Below are 18,147 nucleotides of genomic sequence, written 5' to 3' on the forward strand. Positions count from 1 at the left end.
CACATCCATGCACCCACACATCCATGCACCCACCCACATCACCCACCACTAATCCCGCTCATTTCTGCTCGCAGTCGCATGTCGATTCGTAGGACCAACTTGTTTCTCATGAAGCCTCAACCTATGTCGCAATGGTGGAAAATCTCGCACAATGAGGTAAGTTTACCTTAGCCTTTTCACATATTTACTTTGAATTCAACCGTGTATGTCGCGGTGTCACCTTTTGTGTCACCGTTGTGCGTTGGACTTGAGCTCTCAGCTGCTGTAACTACAGCCAAGCCGGTTGCCACACCACGGGGCGGAAGATATGAGCTAATCAGATGGTTGTAAATGGCTAGAAATGTCAACGGTGGCTACTGTTAACCTCGCATGTGGCATTTCGCCTCACCGAGCCTTATCAAAATTCAAACAATGCCAACGTGGGTTACGTGTTGCTTTTTGATTACGATGACTGCACCCGTAGCTTGACAGATAGGCTAGCGTTGCTTGAACTTGAGGGGAGAGGACGAATGGTAGTGTTATCCCGGTCTACCGTAACGCAACTTCGTGTCTCTTGTTTCACATGAGCTGCGTACGCCAATTCAAAGTATCTCGAGCGAGAATGATTACACCAAGCAAGAATAACAACTACAAGGAGTTTGAATGTGGAGTTTCTTTTAGAATGGGAAAATGCAATATCCGAAACGTTTTATGGAAACGGATATCCCTCTACAGGAAGTCCCACCCTCTCCCGTTAATAACCCTTATTGGAGCATCCCGTTAGTTGCGTCCCCTGCGAGAAGAACGCCTGGGAACCGGGACGAATGTAGATTAGACTCGATTTGGGCCATATGGTCATGTCACGCTATAAGCGTTGATTAGTGTGCGCTCCTCTTCACAATTGGATTAGTTTAAAGTCTGTTGCGACGACCGTTATTAGCATTTGGCGATCGCTTAAACAATTTTTGTTCTCAGCCTTAACTTCGTCTGAACTGGTAATGGGAGGTTAAGAGCTCTGGAAAGCGAGGCAAGCATTGATGACTCCAAAGGGCTTAACATTCTCGGCTGTTGAGAAATGTGAGGGATTTTATGAATTTTTCAAGATGAGAGCTCATTGTATTGGTCATGAATACCATGAGCATATCGAGGATGCAACATGATCTGCACGCAAGGCTTGTACACTAGTACGATGTAATTTCCTTCAGTTGCAGTTAATAGTATATCCAGCGTCATTAAGTCAATACGTCTTGTTCCTTTCCTCCTGATTAAACAGGTGACGAACACGTTGGACCGTGAGACATTTTCTTATGCAGGTGCATAGCCGGAGAGGTACCGCCCATCGATGGCCAATCACTCGCCTCCTGGCTTTCTGTGTTAAAAAGGTGAAGGATTCTTGAGATACTACAGCTACCTGCCATGGAGGAAGACCAGAATAAGACGGCCACGCCTGAGCACAGTCCGGTCCACAGCTCGGTTCCGAGCCCGGCTGCCAGCCCACTGCCCAACCCAGTCCCGGACAGAATCGTCCTGCCGTCAACTAACAATGTGGAGGTAGCCTTTATTGAAATACACTCATCACTTACCTAGTTTATTTTTTACTTTATAGAACTGAATCACTTAAGTTGATATTAAGAAGAGAAGAGAATGCCCTCTCATTCTTAGTTTGTACTAGTGATTAACTGTGTGAAGTTGAAGCAAAGGAATAAAGATGTATGAACATGTTATAACAGCAGTAATCACTAATCAGACGGCCAGTCTTCGATATTTAATGACCTTAAGCATGATTGAATAGTCCGGTTGAAATATGAATAGGAAATGATTATTTCTTCTATCAGAAGTATTATGTTTTTTCCAATGTCTAAGTTCTGCTTGAACTTTGAGACAAATACTATTTCCCCAAAACACAGTATCAGTGCTCTATCTTGCTTTACTGCCACTTCCCAGTCCATTGTGCAAGTCTATATCATTATTTGATTTGTCATATTTGGAGAAATAGTAAAGTTTGCCCTGATGTCTGTGAGCCAATAGTCTAAGATAAAGAACTTCTGTTCTGGGTGTGGCTGTCTACAGCTACTAGTCTACTGTTAATATCATCGTTATCGTTGTGTTTAATTTAGAAGATGTTATAGGACAGTAAAGTAAGTGTCATGTTTTTGATCCAAACATTGAAGTGGGTTTAAAAAGATAAAAATGTTCAGCAAACATTTTGTCTCTGTACTATATTGTGATTTTAAAATGCTCAGCATTTTAAAATCACAGTTCTTCTGTATAGCTATATAGTTACGTTGGTATCTAGTCTAGATGGATATGGGTTGAAAGGTACTGGGTTTGATCCCCAATGTCTGCAGCCTACCTGTAGGCATCCAAGTTGATTAAGATGCATCTATTAAATGACGTAATTATTGTAAAAAACTGATACATTTTCCAGTATTTGGATTCAGCGTAACATTTTTCTCTGGGGATGTCCTCTGTCCGAACTCAAATCCCAGTTTCCCCCTCTGCAGCTCTGTACCACAGCACAACAAAGTATGAATACTAAACGTGTGTGTGTGTGTGTGTTTGTGTGTGTATGTGTGTGTGTGTGTGTGTGTGTACCCTTACAACCCCTACTGCCCGTACTAAACCTCACACTAGAACACCTTGTCCTCCCTCTCCTGCGTCCCTCTCCTCCAGCACCTCAATGTCAACCAGATCCAGGTGGTGGTGCGCCGCAGCTCCACCCCCAATGTCACCGAGGAGACCACCTACTTCCTGCCCCGCAACGCCGTGGTCGACGCCGGCACCAACACGGACCCCCCCGTGGTGTGCTGCCCGCTGCTCCGTAAGGTCTGCCCCTGCCCCCCCAGGGGCCTGCTGGCCTCGCTGATCACTAAAGGTACCAGCAGAACCCATGGTACCATGGTTCAATGGGGTCGTTTAGCGCTCCATGCTTTTTACAAAGATGGTTTTGGATGAAAGTAAAAAACACAATTTGACAGAATGTCTGTTACATGTGCTTATTACACCTTTCGGAAACCCTTTCACAATTGCTGCATGATTTTCTCTACAACTTGGTATAGTGACAGCTGTGTGTTAATATAGAATTGGGCTGTGTTTCCTCAAGTTTTTCATCGTAATCAAGTCTCATCTCGTGAACAAAGTAATCAACAATCATTAAACCATTAGTAAACCATTTATATTTGACTTTTTTAAAATCAAACAAAATCAACTTCCTGTTTTCTTTGCATTTCCTTGATGGTAGTATCCAATGGGAGTTGAATGGAAGTTTGCTTTGTCGTACGTGCTGTTCTCCATCCTCATACTGTGTGTGTGTGCGTGTGCGTGTGTGTGTGCGTGTGCGTGCGTGCGTGCGACCCCAGTGATTCTGGCTGCGGTGCTCTTCGGCGTGGTGTGGGCCATCACAGAGAAGGAGTGCCTGCCGGGGGGGAACCTCTTCGGCATCACCGTGCTCTTCATATGCGCCGTCACCGCCGGCAAGCTGGTGGGCCTCATCCGCCTGCCCGGGCTGCCCCCCTTCCCACCTCTGCTGGGTAAGACTCAGGGCGCTGGGCTGAGGGAGTTCCGCACCAGTGGTTCTCAACCTCCGGTCCGCCGGCCGGTTATGGCTTGGTGCTCCCGGGATCCCCCCACAAATAAATATGTATCTATTTCAGAAACACATTTTTCACGTCTACTATTACTACCGGAGGAATTAGTTAGTGGGTGGGACCAAGACGGAACTGTTTTGAACTGAAAATGAGCTTTATGTGTTTACAATAATAATCACCACTAAGCACATGTGTGTCTAACGGTGGCATTGGTTGGTAAAAGGATCAAGTCCCCTACAAGTTGGTTTATTTATTTTTTGTTCAATAATAGGTACATATATATATGTTTTAATACCCTCCTATTTCTTCATCTTCAACACAATTCAGTTTATGATGGCTTATTAAACTATTAGGAGAGGTAGTTGGTTGTTTTTTTCACAACCGGATCAGTGATTCACTGCATAGCATTGTGAGTGAGTAGTATGTAGTCGTAATATAATTGACATTTTAAAATCCAGTCAGGCCTTTTCATATCAATGGTTTGTTCGTTGGTCAGTGGCAGATCAGATCTCGGCTGTTTACCTAAATTGATAGGGGGCCACTCAGTGCACACCAAGCTGGGATTGATGTTGCGAGGAGCTGACCCTCTATCAGCCATTTCAAAACCAATGTACAAAGTCTGGTAGAAGCTGCTCATCTCTGTACTCGCTGACCTTGCATTTTATCTTATGGTCTTTATGACCTTGCCTTAAGCTGACAAGCAAATGTTTTTGTTCTGCTATTTTGTGTAGTTACGATTTGAGTGTCTTGTGTGATCTCTTTTGCCTATCTCATTGTTATGTCTCTGCCCTGTACTCTTTATGGTTGTGTTCTCTCTGTTTTTTACTGCCAAGGAACTACAGATGCAAATTTATGGAAGGCTATAATATTCTGCAGCTGTGGTGCCTTAAATTTTGACCTTTGTTTAAAACTGCTGTGTAAATATACAATACACAAAGTTGGGGTTAAAAGGTACGTAAACGCCAAATTCACTAATTCAGTTCAGAACAGTTCTGTGTAGGTCCCACAAAGTGTTATTTTCTTACTTGAGTTAAACATGACATTAATTACGAGGAAAAAAAAGGTTATTATCTTCTGTTATAGCCAGTGCTACACGAAACTGCATCGTCAAATTATCCCAATCACGATGATGTCTAATTGTTTTTCCCTGCACAGGCATGTTGCTGATGGGCTTCACATTGAGGAACATCCCCGTGGTAACCGATGCCGTCTACATCGACTTCAAGTGGTCGGCGTCTCTCAGGAACATCGCCCTTGCCGTTATCCTAGCCAGAGCTGGGCTGGGCTTGGACCCTTCGGTACGTGGGCCACACAGGAGCTGCGTCATACTCAGTGATTCATGGCCTGCTCCTGACATGCGCAGAGTTCACTCTGAAGACACTTTTACCACAGCGTCTTGCAGTGAACACAGAGGCGTGTCTTTGAGGAGGTGTCTTGCTCTCGGATGCCTACAGGTTTAACTGCTGACATCGGGTATCGAACACAGTGCCTCCCCCAGCTAAAATGAGAGACGATGGTATTTTATAAATCCCAGACGGGAATTTCAAGTGAGAGGGAAACGCACAGGAAGTAACGGATTTGCAAATGTGAATAAGAGCTGAATTAAACAAGATAAGAGATGGTTGAGCTTCACTGGTCGCTGCTACGCCATCATGCCCCCTAGCTGCTGTTCCAAGCAGAATTAAAGCGGTAAATGTTATTTTGTTGTCCTCTTGTTAATAGTTGTTTTGTATTTTGTGTGAATGTGTTTGCGCGTGTGTTTGTGTGTGTGTGTGTGTACGGGCACGTGTGTTTGCGTGTGTATGTGTGTGTTGATGCCCATGTATGCGTGCGTGTACAGGCGCTGCAGAAGCTGAAGTCGGTGTGTTTGCGGCTGGCCTGTGGGCCGTGTATCCTGGAGGCGTGCACCGTGGCGGTGGTCTCCCACTTCCTCATGGGGCTGCCCTGGGTGTGGGGCTTCATCCTTGGGTACAGCACCGCCGCTCGCTAGCCTTCTGTCCACCCCTCGACATTAGCCTCCCAAACCCAGTCAAACTGAACTGAACTTGTTTGTTTGATAGACTACAGACTCTGTACTATATTCAACCATTATTTAATAATAGTTAGTGTTATTAAAGGGGATAACAGTAACTGCTTATGGCAGAGCTGACATCTAGCATCGCTACAGGCTATCCTCCGTGGTTTTAAAAAGAACAATTAAAGGGCGCTTTGGTGATTGCACTCTCTTGCAGGTGGACCATTTATGCATATCTTCATGGGGGCTGTCAAACCGCAAGTCTGTCTTGATCTATACACAGAGTATATAAAAAAAATTATTAGATCTTTTTTTTGGACGACGTAGTTATGGCGGCAGGCTTGTGTTGCTTAGGCGGACGCCTGAGCTGAAAAGTGCTGTAGGAAACCCTGATTGAGGCTGCTTTTATCAAGATTGAAGAGTTATAAAGAGAGAGAGGGGGAAAAGAGTGAGTTTTTTTGACTTAACAAACCCAGAAAAAGTCCTCTCCCTGTCTGGTCCCTTCATCTATTTTCTCCATCATCGAGGAGTTGATTGTTGTGTGATTGACAGCAAGTATTTATTGTATTCTCTCTGAAACAATCAGGGAAGAGATGCACAGACTGCTCGAAAATTTGCCAGGAGATGTCCAAAATCTAAATTGGCCAATCCAGAGGCAGGCGCAGTCAACTCTAGACAGAAACCGTTCTCACGGAGAAAAATGTTCGCACGGAGCATTTCACGCACCACTAGCTTTCAACCTTCAGCACCTTTCTAATAGTTATAAGATCATTAATTCTAACAGAGTCCCTTTTTGAAACCAAAGGACACTTCATAAAGACAGAGCTTGAAAAAATAAATAATTTAGTTACAATTATTTGTGTAATTTTCATCCACATTTCATTATCCCAAGGACACTTTCAATAAAAATGTATTTTTAAAAACAAGCAAAATTAGGCCGAGAAATTAAGGCATGGATATTTGGCAAGGCTTACTTCTATTCTGTCCATGGTTAAGTGCTCTTCAGTGGAGGACTGATTCTCTCTCCCTCTCTCTCTCTCTCTCTCTCTCTCTCTCTCTCTCTCTCTCTCTCTCTCTCTCTCTCTCTCTCTCTCTCTCTCTCTCTCTCTCTCTCTCCTCTCTCTCTCTCTCTCTCTCTCTCTCAGCTTCGTCCTGGGGGCGGTGTCCCCGGCGGTGGTGGTGCCCTCCATGCTGGGACTCCAGAAGGACGGCTACGGCCTGGAGCAGGGCATCCCCACGCTGCTCATGGCGGCGGGGAGCTTCGACGACATCCTGGCCATCACCGGCTTCACCACCTGCCTGGGCATGGCCTTCGCCACGGGTGAGTAAGGGAGGGCAGGTGGGATGGTGGTGGGGGCGGCCTCTTCTTTGGAAAAACGATGGAGATCAGGTCGTGTTATCTTCCTGCTAAACTTGAACTTCCTGCTAAACAAAACCCCAATGAAATTTAAATCCATTCCTGTTATTATCATTCCCTCTTCTCCGAACTGGTGAACACCTCAAGCTGGTTCTTCCAGGGGAACTTTATCCCTCCGGTGTACCGAGAGCCGTGAGAACATGTGCACCGGTCTGAGTGACCGACTAGGGGGTTCCCCCCATGCTGCTCGCCCTTAAAAAGCCTCCCACTACGTCTCCCCCTCGCTACTCCATACCGGGGAGAGTCACTGCTGATAAAGGGCATGGGAACATGGTGCCATGATGCCAATTCATTGTACCTATACTTGTACCGTAGACCTGCTCAGAAGGGGTCTTGGGTCCCACAGATGCTCTCAGGGCCCTGAGAAGACCTCTAGTTAACAACCACCTAACTAAGGTGTTCGTTAGGACACACCAGGAAATGTTGGGTCACACAAAGATGGGCTTACGTCTTAACGAATGGATCAGCTTTTAGTTGGTAAAGTCACTTCCCTCAAGTCCAAGTCAAATACCGATAAAAATAAATAAAGTTTTGCAATGAAACAACTCTCATTGGGTTTTGCATGTGTGCTCACGTTAGGAGCAATATCTAACTATCGATTATATTTGTAGTTGCGTATGCAGCAATATGAGTCGAGTGATGTGCCCTGCCTTCTATGGGCTAATGTTGTGTACCCCCTGTAGGCTCCACGTGGTACAACCTGTTGAGGGGGGTGCTGGAGGTGGGTGGGGGCATGTTGGCTGGCATCCTGCTGGGATTCCTCATCCAGTATTTCCCAAGCGTTGACCAGGTAAGACAGTCCATAGTACACATTAGAGCGTGTGTGTGTGTGTGTGTGTGTGTAATTCTTGTAATTCTACTCTAAATTCTAGCTTTTACAGAACTGATGCATAACATGGGCTGGCCTTTTCTGATATCGATACCCGTCTTAAAAGGATACATATTTTCACTTCTGTGTTTTGGGAACATTACATTTATAAAGTATTACATTTCTTTGACATGAAGATGTTGGAGTACGAAGTTCAATCGGTGTTTCATTTAAACTGATATATTTGAAACGTATATATATTCAAACTGATATTTCAAAGAAATTGTCTGCCTGATTTTTGTTAATTGTTTGAAATATTTCCTTCAAAAATATATTTTTGTGTGCTTCAACACTTTGCTTCCCCCCAGAAACACCTGGTGATGAAGCGTTCCTTCCTGGTGCTGGGTCTTTCTGTGTTCTCCGTGTTTGGGAGTGGAGTCGCAGGCTTCCCCGGTTCTGGAGGACTGTGTACTCTGGTGCTGGCTTTCCTGGCTGGGTTGGGCTGGGGCAAGGACAAGGTACAACTATTGTTCTTCTTAAGTTTTATTTGTTTTTGTTCTTTATTATTCACCACAAAACACAAAAAAAACACCACAAAACTGCGACCTTCCAAAAATGTTCTCTGAGTGACTCCATTCCAATTTTAAAATGTTCATATAAGCTTGGAATTGCGCGGCTCTTTTCAGTATTCTATTTTATACTTTTTAAGATATTCTACTTTTAAAATACAATTTTTTTACAATGGGAGGACGGCGGAGCGACTTCACCAGTGCAATTTCAGCAGTGCAGGGTGATACATTTGACCTTTCAGATTCTTCAGTTAAATTCCTTTAACATTTCTGTATTTTTAGCAATGCTTTGCGCTTTTCATTCAGCTTTCACTTTATTTGATTTTAACCATTACATTTTTTTTAAATGGTGTGCATGTTTACATTGTTTACTCCATTTAGTTTTTTGAACTCTGTTCAAATCCCTTCACTTGATTTAAGCCATTTAACGTTTCTTTACGTCTTAATCTATGTGGCTTTATTAAAACATTTTCACCCTCACTGTTCTATTTGAAATCCATTCCAATTGAAATTAAATGAGATTATCAAATGGAATGACACAATATCCTTCATACCAAATATACTGTACTTAATAAGCAAAAACAAGACAGTGTGATCTTGAGGGAGTTTTTCTGACTTACTCAGTCTGGGTTTAATATGAAACTTAAGAATCACCACTGATTTGGGAATTGTACAATTGTAAACCAACGGTTACTACTACAAGTGTAGTTAAATTCAAATAAGTGGCACCACATATTTGGGAATTGTAAACAGGCTGTCACTTACTGCAGTTTTTATCAGGCACTTATTGCAAGTTTGATTCAATTTAAAGTAAGTGCAACTAAAAACAAAAAATAATACTGAAATTAATATTGACATTCTGTGGGCAGAAAATTAATGAAAGAGAATGTGTGTTTATTTTTATGAATCAAATTAAAATAAGAATGCGTTAACAAATTATTATCACGCTAAATTGAACAGCCCTAATATTTATACATTTTGTAATGGGGACAACTGAAATGGTATTAGAATACATTAACAACAATCTTCATTAAACAGTCTGTACAGCCTTCTTGTTTTCAGTTTCCCCTTTACAGCATAATATCTTTACACTGATATATTTATGTTGACAACCTCCTAGCTGGTCCTTCCTATCCAGCAGGCAGCTGATGGACTGTGGTCCTGGTTTGTTTCCTCAACCAGAGGAAACACCTCCCCCATGCGGCTCTCAGTGGGGTCCCGGCCCTGCTCTGTGGGTCCCCACTTGTGTTTATGTGTGTTTATGTTTGTGTGTGTGTTTCTAGATTCACGTGGAGGAGGTGGTGGGGACAGCCTGGGATGTGTTCCAGCCCCTGCTGTTCGGTCTGATCGGAGCAGAGATCAGGATCTCCCAGCTGGAGGCCCACACAGTAGGTGAGGCCCCGCCCATCTCCAGCATTGAGCCAGCATTGGGCAGCCATCTTGGTTCTGAACGCTAGCTGGGTGGCGGAATCATAGACATACAAACATGCATAGACGCCGCATTGACTGCTTTGGCCTGTTGCTATTATTGGTTAGGGCCAAACAAGTAAGATGGCTGCTAAAGGTGAACAAGGTCTATTGTCTCTCATTCAAATCCCTCCCAGGCTGACACACACAAGTTTGCATAGCGTACACAATGCAGATAGTATCTAGTGTTGTATTACGGTCTGACGGTCTCTCGGGAGGTAATAAAAATCCCTGTTCTAAAATTAACATTATAATAACATTTTGTATTCGATTATCTTATTCAGTATAAAACAGAAATAATGGATAAAATTCAACTTTTTTTCAATATCTTTTTAATCAGGTATTAAGAATAGTAGCGGTCACTATTTTAATCATCTGAAGTTATTGATTTCACATTGAAAAGGTTAGTTGAGTTTTGTTTTTTTTAAACTCTGTTAGTCGCCCTTTCTCAAGGATAGACTGCGAACATTGGGGCTCAAGTGTGTGTGTGTGTGTGGTGTGTGTGTGTGTGTGTGTGTGTGTGTGTGTGTGTGTGTGTGTGTGTGTGTGTGTGTGTGTGTGTGTGTGTGTGTGTGTGTGTGTGTGTGTGTGTGTAGGCCTGGGCATCGCCTCCCTCCTCATCGCCCTGGTGGTGCGCGTCCTCTTCACCTATGTGTGTGTGCTCTTTGCTGACTTCAACACCAAGGAGAAGCTCTTCATCGCCCTGGCCTGGATGCCGAAGGCCACTGTGCAGGTACTGCAGAGCCGCTCCAGCAGGGGCTCCAGGAGGGGCTCCTGAGAGGGGCTCCTGAGAGGGGCTGGAGGGGAGACCCAAGACCTTGAAAAAGGGTGGAGGAGAGCGGAAGAAGTTTTTGGAAAGAAAAAACCCTGAAAAAGTCTTGTCCATCTCTGCTCCCTTTCTTCCTACATTCATCTGCCATTGAGGTGGCCCTGCTACGCGTCCTTATGTGGATGTCAGGCGAGAAAGATGCGCGAAACCTATCTGGGAAGAGAGGCCCTGATAGCTCATAAATTAGCCAGGAGTTGCAAAACATCTTACATCGCCTTATAAAAGAGGAAGGCACGTAGTCCACCAGCACAGATATAACCGCGACTAATTCAGTCAGTCCTCAGTAAAGGTAACCATAGCAACTACCTCCAGTAACCTATAACCTGTTCCCCCCCCCTTCCTGCAGGCAGCCATCGGCTCCACAGCGCTAGACATGGCCAGGATCAAAGGGGACCCCGTGCTGGAGCGCTACGGTATGGACGTGCTGACGGTGGCCGTGCTGGCCATCCTCCTCACCGCCCCCGTGGGGGCCCTTGCCATCGGCCTGGCCGGCCCCCGCCTGCTGCAGAAACCGAGTAGCCCGAGCTGGGGTGAGCCCGTCAAACACAACCTCTCCTCCTTCCTTCTGGGTAGGTACAGGGATCCATTGTCCTCCATAACCTGAGTAGAGCCCTCCCCTGATTACCCCAACACCGAGGGTCCTCGGGTTCCTTTAGTAAGTAGTGAGTTCTGCTATGTAGTACCTTCGCTGCTTCACCAGCCTTTTGTTTGGCATACAGTGTGTATGAGCCTGTTGTGAGAGTAATGTATGGTTAGAAGAGTTGTCCTACAGTTGTTGTTGAAACGGTGTGTATGAGCCTGTTGTGAGAGGATGGATAGTTCGAAGAGTTGTCCTACAGTTTTTATTGAAACAGTTATCCCTTCGCACTAGCCTTGTGAGATTAGGATGGTCTCAAGAGGGTGGTGGTCTCAGCAGTTGTCTTGTAACCGAAAGGTTACTATATCGATCCCCAGCTCCTCCGAGCTGAGTGTTGATGTGTCCCTGAGCAAGACATTTAACCCTAACTGCTCCTGACGAGCTGGCTGTCGCCTTGCATGGTTGACTCTGCCGTCGGTGTGTCAATGTGTGTATTAACCGATGTAAGTCGCTTTGGATAAAAGCGTCTGCTGAATGCCCTAATTGTAATTCAAGAGTGGTTCAAGTTCAGTTTCTTGCTGAGGATCAGTCTGGCCTCGCTCCCAGGAATTGACCTTTCATAACCTCAATGCTAGACGCGCCAATCAAAGCCATGGGAGGAAGTTCTGCAGCTCTTTTGCCCTGCATGGTACCGGGCCGGCTCAACGTGCCCGAAACCGCACATTTCTGAAACCACCCCTCGGAGGTGGTTTTCAAATCTATCCGGACCTATGCGGTTTCGTGTTAGGATTCGTCTGGACGTCTGAAACGCTTGATGGCAGTGGCTCCCCACCAGCTGGGGGATGTCCGAGTTGCGTTGAATTTTTTATTATTTTATTTGTATTCTTTTTGTAGCTTTAAATAAAGCCCCTTGATACATTTAATTACTACTGTACATTTAAAAGTATTTCTGCTCAATTTAAAAGGTTGAATCTCCTCGTGACTGAATGTTTGTATACAGTGCGCAGGCTTGATGCACTCCACTTTTTCTGTGGAGAACCAGTGCCTTGAATATTTACTACAATGTTTCTACAGCTCGATGCGGTTTCAAAATGACTCCGTCTTTACGGAGTGCGCCTTATAGTCTTTACGAAGTGCGCCTTATAGTGCGAAAATACGGTAATTCACTCAATTCACAAACTAATACCCCTCACTAGAATGTTGTGTGAAATGATTTTCAAGCAGTCTTGCATTATCAGCTTGGTAGATGGAACAGCGAGGTGTCCGATAGGCGGAGATCTAGATCAGCGGGAGTGGCCAGCGAAGCTGTGCATCGTGGTGCATGGTGGGAGTTGTTGTCTTCAATCCACAGCGCCAAAAAGTCACTTCTGCCTTTTCTCGGTCAAGACGGCACCAAATTAGAATTTTATTTATTATTCGACTACATATAGGACCCAATTTAAATATTCATGCCTCCACCGGTGAAATGCTCCTTTAATGTTTTTGTTTGCTCCTTCTAATAATATTTATTGTTGCAGGTGTTGCCGCGGCTACAGATGGAGACGAAGAAACTCCCGTCAGTTATGAAAGTACGCTCTGAGTACACTACGTCATGAGAGTGCTGCAACCATTTCTTATTCATAATGGATGTAACCAAAAGGAAAGAAAGTGTGTTTACCTATGTTGTAGTTAGTTGGAGGCTATGTGGTTAAAAACAAAACTCAATTTTATTTTTTATTAAACGGTTACAAGGCCATTACGAATCCACTGTTATGCAACTGAAATGCAATAATTTATGAATATATTTTTAACTACTGATATTCTCTTAGCAGAAAGAGCTATAGTTGGAAGCAATACAATAAGCTGACATTTGAATGGCGTACTTATTCTTTTCACTGTTTTGTATTTAAGACAATGTACTAGGTTTTTTTCTACATTGTTTTATCAGATTTTACAGATTAGTAAACATTAGTGGTTTTATACTTGGTATTTCCCAGCTACGGGTTTTTTTGTTTATTTTAATTACAAATGAGATTGCGATTCTGAATTAGCGGGGAAAAAAAATCAATCATTTTTTAAATAAATAAATGAATAAGACATTTGTTTTCAGTAATACCCAAACAATTTGTTCATGATATCCAAGATGTTCATTTCATTATATCTAAAAAAGCTTTTTCCCCACTTGCAATGTTTTAGTTTATCTGGATTCTTTGAAAATCATGCAGTCTTTTTATATTCATAATTTACATGTTCTCGTACAACTAAGCTGTTATGTCTAGCTGTTATTTATGAAAAAAGTTCAGGAAATATGTTGAGCTTTATATCGAAACAAAAAATAAACATGTCCAAACTGTACCAAAACTTGACGTGTCAAATGTTTGTTTCACAAGGTATATGGTCCAAGAAACAACACAATGATGGTTTACTTTCACCAAAAGTTCATTTAGAAATGGCCAGATCTTTATTTTGTGTCGATAAGAAAATAAAAGTGCTACAATACCAGTTATCTACATGTGTTGATTTGACGATGACAATACTTACAGCGAAATTTTAACTGAACGACTGCAAGACAAAAGTAAGATGCATGGAAACACAAATCACTAATTTGGAATAACGGTTTCTTCCAGTCATTAGTCATGATAGTAAACACAAAATAGTTTGACAAGCTTAACCAAGTGATGAAGGCAACTAATTTGACAATAGGTTGTAAACAAATCTATATTTTTAAGGACATGAAAATATGGAGTAGATTCAAGCAATAACTTAAGAGTATATTATAAAGACCTAAAGCAGACTCCAAATGAACCCTGTCGTTGATGTTAAAAAATTCTAAATAAATCCTCATGTTTATATAATATATCAAACAAGAAAGAAAGTATGAAATGTACAGTACGTAGTGCAAAAGCCCATTGGAAGTCCATATCTAAACATAAGACAAACCTACATTTAAATTCATCATTGGCAATAACAAGCAATTGGAACTGCATTTAAGTTGTCCCCTTTGAGTGTTCCCAATAGTTTGGAACAGCAAGAATCGTCCTGTAGGCATTTAAATTAAGATGCACAAAGTAGGCAGAGAAGGTGTGTCGTTCTATGAACATGTGGAACAGTGATGTATATAACGTAACTAAGAATAAAATGATGACAACAAAACAAAAAGATACAAATTGAAAAAGTTCTGATCTAGAAGACTGAAGACACAGGTTAGTTCAAGGGGCGGTTGCACAGGTGTATTATAGGATCTTCTTCTTCAGTATGAGGGGGCCCACGTTGTCTCCCGTTAGCTCGTTGTGCTTTATGTGGGATTTGTCACAAACAGGAAACTGAAACACAAAGCACGCTCTATTACGATACACTGTAAAGCACGACATGTGCACAAGCCAAATTGAGTCACTATATTATTCCATGTCTTATCTCGGATCAAGCAGTCCTACGTTATAGCAGAACTTCTGGGGGGAGACGCCCCCGAGCCAGGGCCTGAAACCTAAGACCTTAAGGCAGGGGTTCTCAAAGTTTGGACAGATGAGGGCCAATTTAGGAACCCAAAATTTGACCTGAGGGCCGCCAAAACGATTCAGGCGGGAAACGCCGTAAGCATCCACCAGTGGTGAAGAAAAACATTGTGGCCGGACCTCCGGGAGTGAGGTCAAGTGAGGTCTAAATCACGAAACTGAGGTTCATCCTTTCAAAGTAATTTAAAGTCGGATTAAGACTAACAAATGTAACAGGATTTAATTGAAAGCTACTTTTCTCTTCTATATTTATTTACTTTTGTTTAAATTAATATTGATAATATAATAATTAAAAAATATATATATATTAAAATCATTTTTCTTTTTACTTTCATCTGTATGTCATTGCGGGCCGCCAGGAATGTTTCTGCGGGCCGCCATTGGCCCACGGGCCGCACTTTGAGAACCAATGCTTTAAGAGTTCGAGTGTCCTGTTAAAGCGAGGTCTTCTACCTCAAAAGTTTGGCTAACCTAATCCAAATCAGTAGTGATTAACTTCCTCAAACACCCACTGTCAAATAAATCACAGACTTTTTCTCTATACAAAGTACGCCGAGTTGGGACTTGCAGTCCGTCATTCTGCAGTTTGAACCGCAGCATACTTGATATCACCATCTGCGGTCGCTTGGCAACACTCTGGTTATCCTCCCCCAATAAAACAAAATAATGATATATAAAAAACACCCGGCCTCTGCGTTTCATTTGAAAGATAAGAATGCATGTATCCCCATACTTAAGAGTGTTTGAGTTTGTTAAAAGATCTGTAGCCTACACATAGAAATCGAATGAAATTAGACAAAAAAGCACGTTACGAAAATGTTACGAAATGCCTTCTGGGATACTTGGCTGTCCCCAGTGTTTCCCCTAGATTGTTTTGTAGCAGTGGTGCTGTGAGTTGGTAACCCGCTAGGGAATCCGGGGGCAAGCCCCCACCCACCCAGAAGGAACATTTTGAAAAATAACCCTTTAAATGGTTACTTCTGGTGAGATTTTTAGGGGAAAAATGTACAGATTGAGCTTCCAAATATGAAACACAGAGGGATAGAACAGAGTTAAGGTAATCTGCTGAGACCAGATCATTGTGCAAATGTGCCTAGAACTTGACAGAAACTTTCACTTCCCTAAAATGAAGTGATGACTGCAGTGGCGCTGACAATCCAGCAGCGCCACTGCAAAAAAATAAATATATAGTGTTTCCCCTACACGCTGAATGCATATAGGGGAAACACTGCTGTCCCATGTCCACAGAAGTCACCTCTCCATGCATCCTCGATGTGAGGAGCAAGAACACATCCGGGCAATAGGTGTGTACTCGACGAGATGCAGACTATTTAACGGAACAGTACTTTGTCTGCCACTGATGACATTTTACAAGAACACAGGTACAGACAAGAGAGCAAGAACGCTACAGACTGATTGAGAAAGAGCTTGAAAGGGACATGGACTCACGGTTTTGGAGCGCCAGCAGCGACAGTAGCAGACATTGGCGCTGTTCAGGTCCTCGATGTCGATCTCGTTCACCACCTTGGGATTCTCCTTCTGGATCTTCAGGTTGATCAGGCTGTCCCTCTGCTTCTTCTTCTTTGGTAGGAAAGGTCGGATGGTCAGGTAGCCTAATAACGCCAGGATGCCAAGCAGAGGGAGCAGCCGCAGCCACTCTGACACTGAGAAGAAAGCACACACACACACACACACACACACACACACACACACACACACACACACACACACACACACACACACACACACACACACACACACACACACACACACACACACACACACACACACACAGGTTTTTAATTTGAGCACTGTCTGCCTTAATATTTGTTTATGTATCGATGCAAATATTTATTCATGTCGATACATATACAGGCAAGACTTTATGCCATAGGATTATACACCCACACAAATAATGTATATCAACTTCCCGTTTATAAGCAGCTGTTGGTATTTCCTCATAGTTTCCCATGCAGCACTACAATGGTGGATAAGGTTTAAACAAAACAAGTTTTCGACAGATATATCCTCTCAACCCCACAAACAAGGCTGATATAAAGCTATAATTATTATTGTTATTATCATCATTATCATTAATAATGATAATAATAATAATAACGGTCACTACCTTTTTTCTTACCATATTCAAGTTTAAAACAAAAGGATAGGTTGTTGCAAACACTGCAGAAAGAACCCAAACACTACTTAATAATACCGACTAAATGTGGAATGCTTATTTCGTTTTTTCTATACATCCATAATATCTCTGGGCTGCATAATTGAGGATTTACCCTTGATCCCAAATGAAGAATCTATAATCTCATTAACGCTTAAGGTAAAGTATCATCCCATTCACATATAGCTTTCATCTTCTGAGCTACAGTCTTAACATTCCTGCAGGTTGTTCACTCTTCATTCATCTGTGACAGAACCGATTAACATTAAACAAGGGTGTGAAAAACCCTAACTAAAAAATCCCATTACGAAGTTTGATATAAACTGATCCAAAACACAATAAAAAGTCAATCTCTCAAGGCAAATATCAAAACATTATTTTATTCAAAAAGTACGTGCAACTAGTATTCACTTGCAATCTACTCTTAAAAGTTCACTTTCTCAAACTGTGGAGTAAGAATAATTACAATGCATTTCTAGACTTCTATGTCCCGAGGACAATTTCCATATCGATGGCATAGTTCGATTGCACCACGAATCATACGAATCATGTATCAGGAACATGTGTTCTTCTAATGTTCAATATTACTATAATATTACAGGTATTACGATACTTGGTCAATGTTGGATATTTCAAAAGAAGAACAACACATATGAAAACGACATAAAAAAACCTGATTATTTTCATACACAGAAACAAATCTAACTTTAATGGGAATTTACAACCTAAACGGCAGTGGAAGTAGTTTCCATACAGAGGACACTATGTTGGGACATTGTCATATCCTACCTGTTAACCTTGCAAATCCGCCGATGGTCTCTGGAAGAGGGAGCTTCTTCAGGTAGGCTGGAAGCTGCACCTTGATAATCCTGGAAATCGTTTCTAACACCATCTTGGATAGGTCTGTACAAGACAAATTAATTTGAGTAGAATAGTTGCTTGGGTTTGTTTCACGTCAATACGTACGTTTTACGTTATAGTTTTGGCTTAACCGTTTCGTACCATATCGCTGAGTACCTCGCACACAGACTGTATGAAGACCTTGAGGTAGCGTAAACTGTTTGGAGAATTGGCGCAACAGCAGCCAGAGCCCTCTTGTAATTTAGCCAATGAACAGTAGAGGAGTTGTTGTCATTTGATTGGCCAAACTTCCGTACATTCTAATTGTCGTAATGCACAAAACTACACTGACAATAATGAGTAGCAATATAAGCAATATCGAAGAATAATATA

General features: G+C 42.6%; 2 protein-coding genes across 8 annotated transcripts; one reads left to right on the forward strand and one right to left on the reverse strand.

Annotated features, from left to right (window-relative positions):
- The first annotated feature begins 26 nt into the window (after positions 1 to 26).
- Positions 27 to 13,671, forward strand: LOC130379235 (sodium/hydrogen exchanger 9B2-like). Of its 7 annotated transcripts, XM_056585942.1 has the most exons (14): positions 27 to 156; positions 1,253 to 1,271; positions 1,362 to 1,530; positions 2,614 to 2,854; positions 3,339 to 3,509; positions 4,722 to 4,864; positions 5,407 to 5,534; positions 6,726 to 6,901; positions 7,681 to 7,787; positions 8,174 to 8,323; positions 9,658 to 9,766; positions 10,438 to 10,574; positions 11,017 to 11,239; positions 12,765 to 13,671. In XM_056585942.1, the coding sequence occupies exons 3-14, from the start codon at positions 1,396 to 1,398 to the stop codon at positions 12,824 to 12,826; spliced, it is 1,782 nt and encodes a 593-aa protein (XP_056441917.1). In that variant the 5' UTR covers positions 27 to 156; positions 1,253 to 1,271; positions 1,362 to 1,395; the 3' UTR covers positions 12,827 to 13,671. The 7 variants fall into 7 exon arrangements, with proteins under 7 accessions (XP_056441917.1, XP_056441916.1, XP_056441921.1 ...); XM_056585941.1 differs by lacking the exon at positions 1,253 to 1,271; XM_056585946.1 differs by lacking the exon at positions 1,253 to 1,271 and having other exon boundaries at positions 2,653 to 2,854; positions 11,017 to 11,200; positions 12,765 to 13,670.
- Positions 13,649 to 18,064, reverse strand: cisd2 (CDGSH iron sulfur domain 2). The gene is made up of 4 exons (XM_056585951.1): positions 17,917 to 18,064; positions 17,704 to 17,817; positions 16,188 to 16,402; positions 13,649 to 14,549 (listed from the first exon to the last, which is right to left on the reverse strand). Exons 2-4 carry the CDS (start codon positions 17,804 to 17,806, stop codon positions 14,460 to 14,462), a joined length of 408 nt encoding a protein of 135 aa, XP_056441926.1. The 5' UTR covers positions 17,807 to 17,817; positions 17,917 to 18,064; the 3' UTR covers positions 13,649 to 14,459.
- Positions 18,065 to 18,147: the final 83 nt, after the last annotated feature.

This window comes from Gadus chalcogrammus, chromosome 3 (assembly GCF_026213295.1).
Source record: "Gadus chalcogrammus isolate NIFS_2021 chromosome 3, NIFS_Gcha_1.0, whole genome shotgun sequence".
In the NCBI taxonomy this organism is placed as follows: Eukaryota; Metazoa; Chordata; class Actinopteri; order Gadiformes; family Gadidae; genus Gadus; species Gadus chalcogrammus.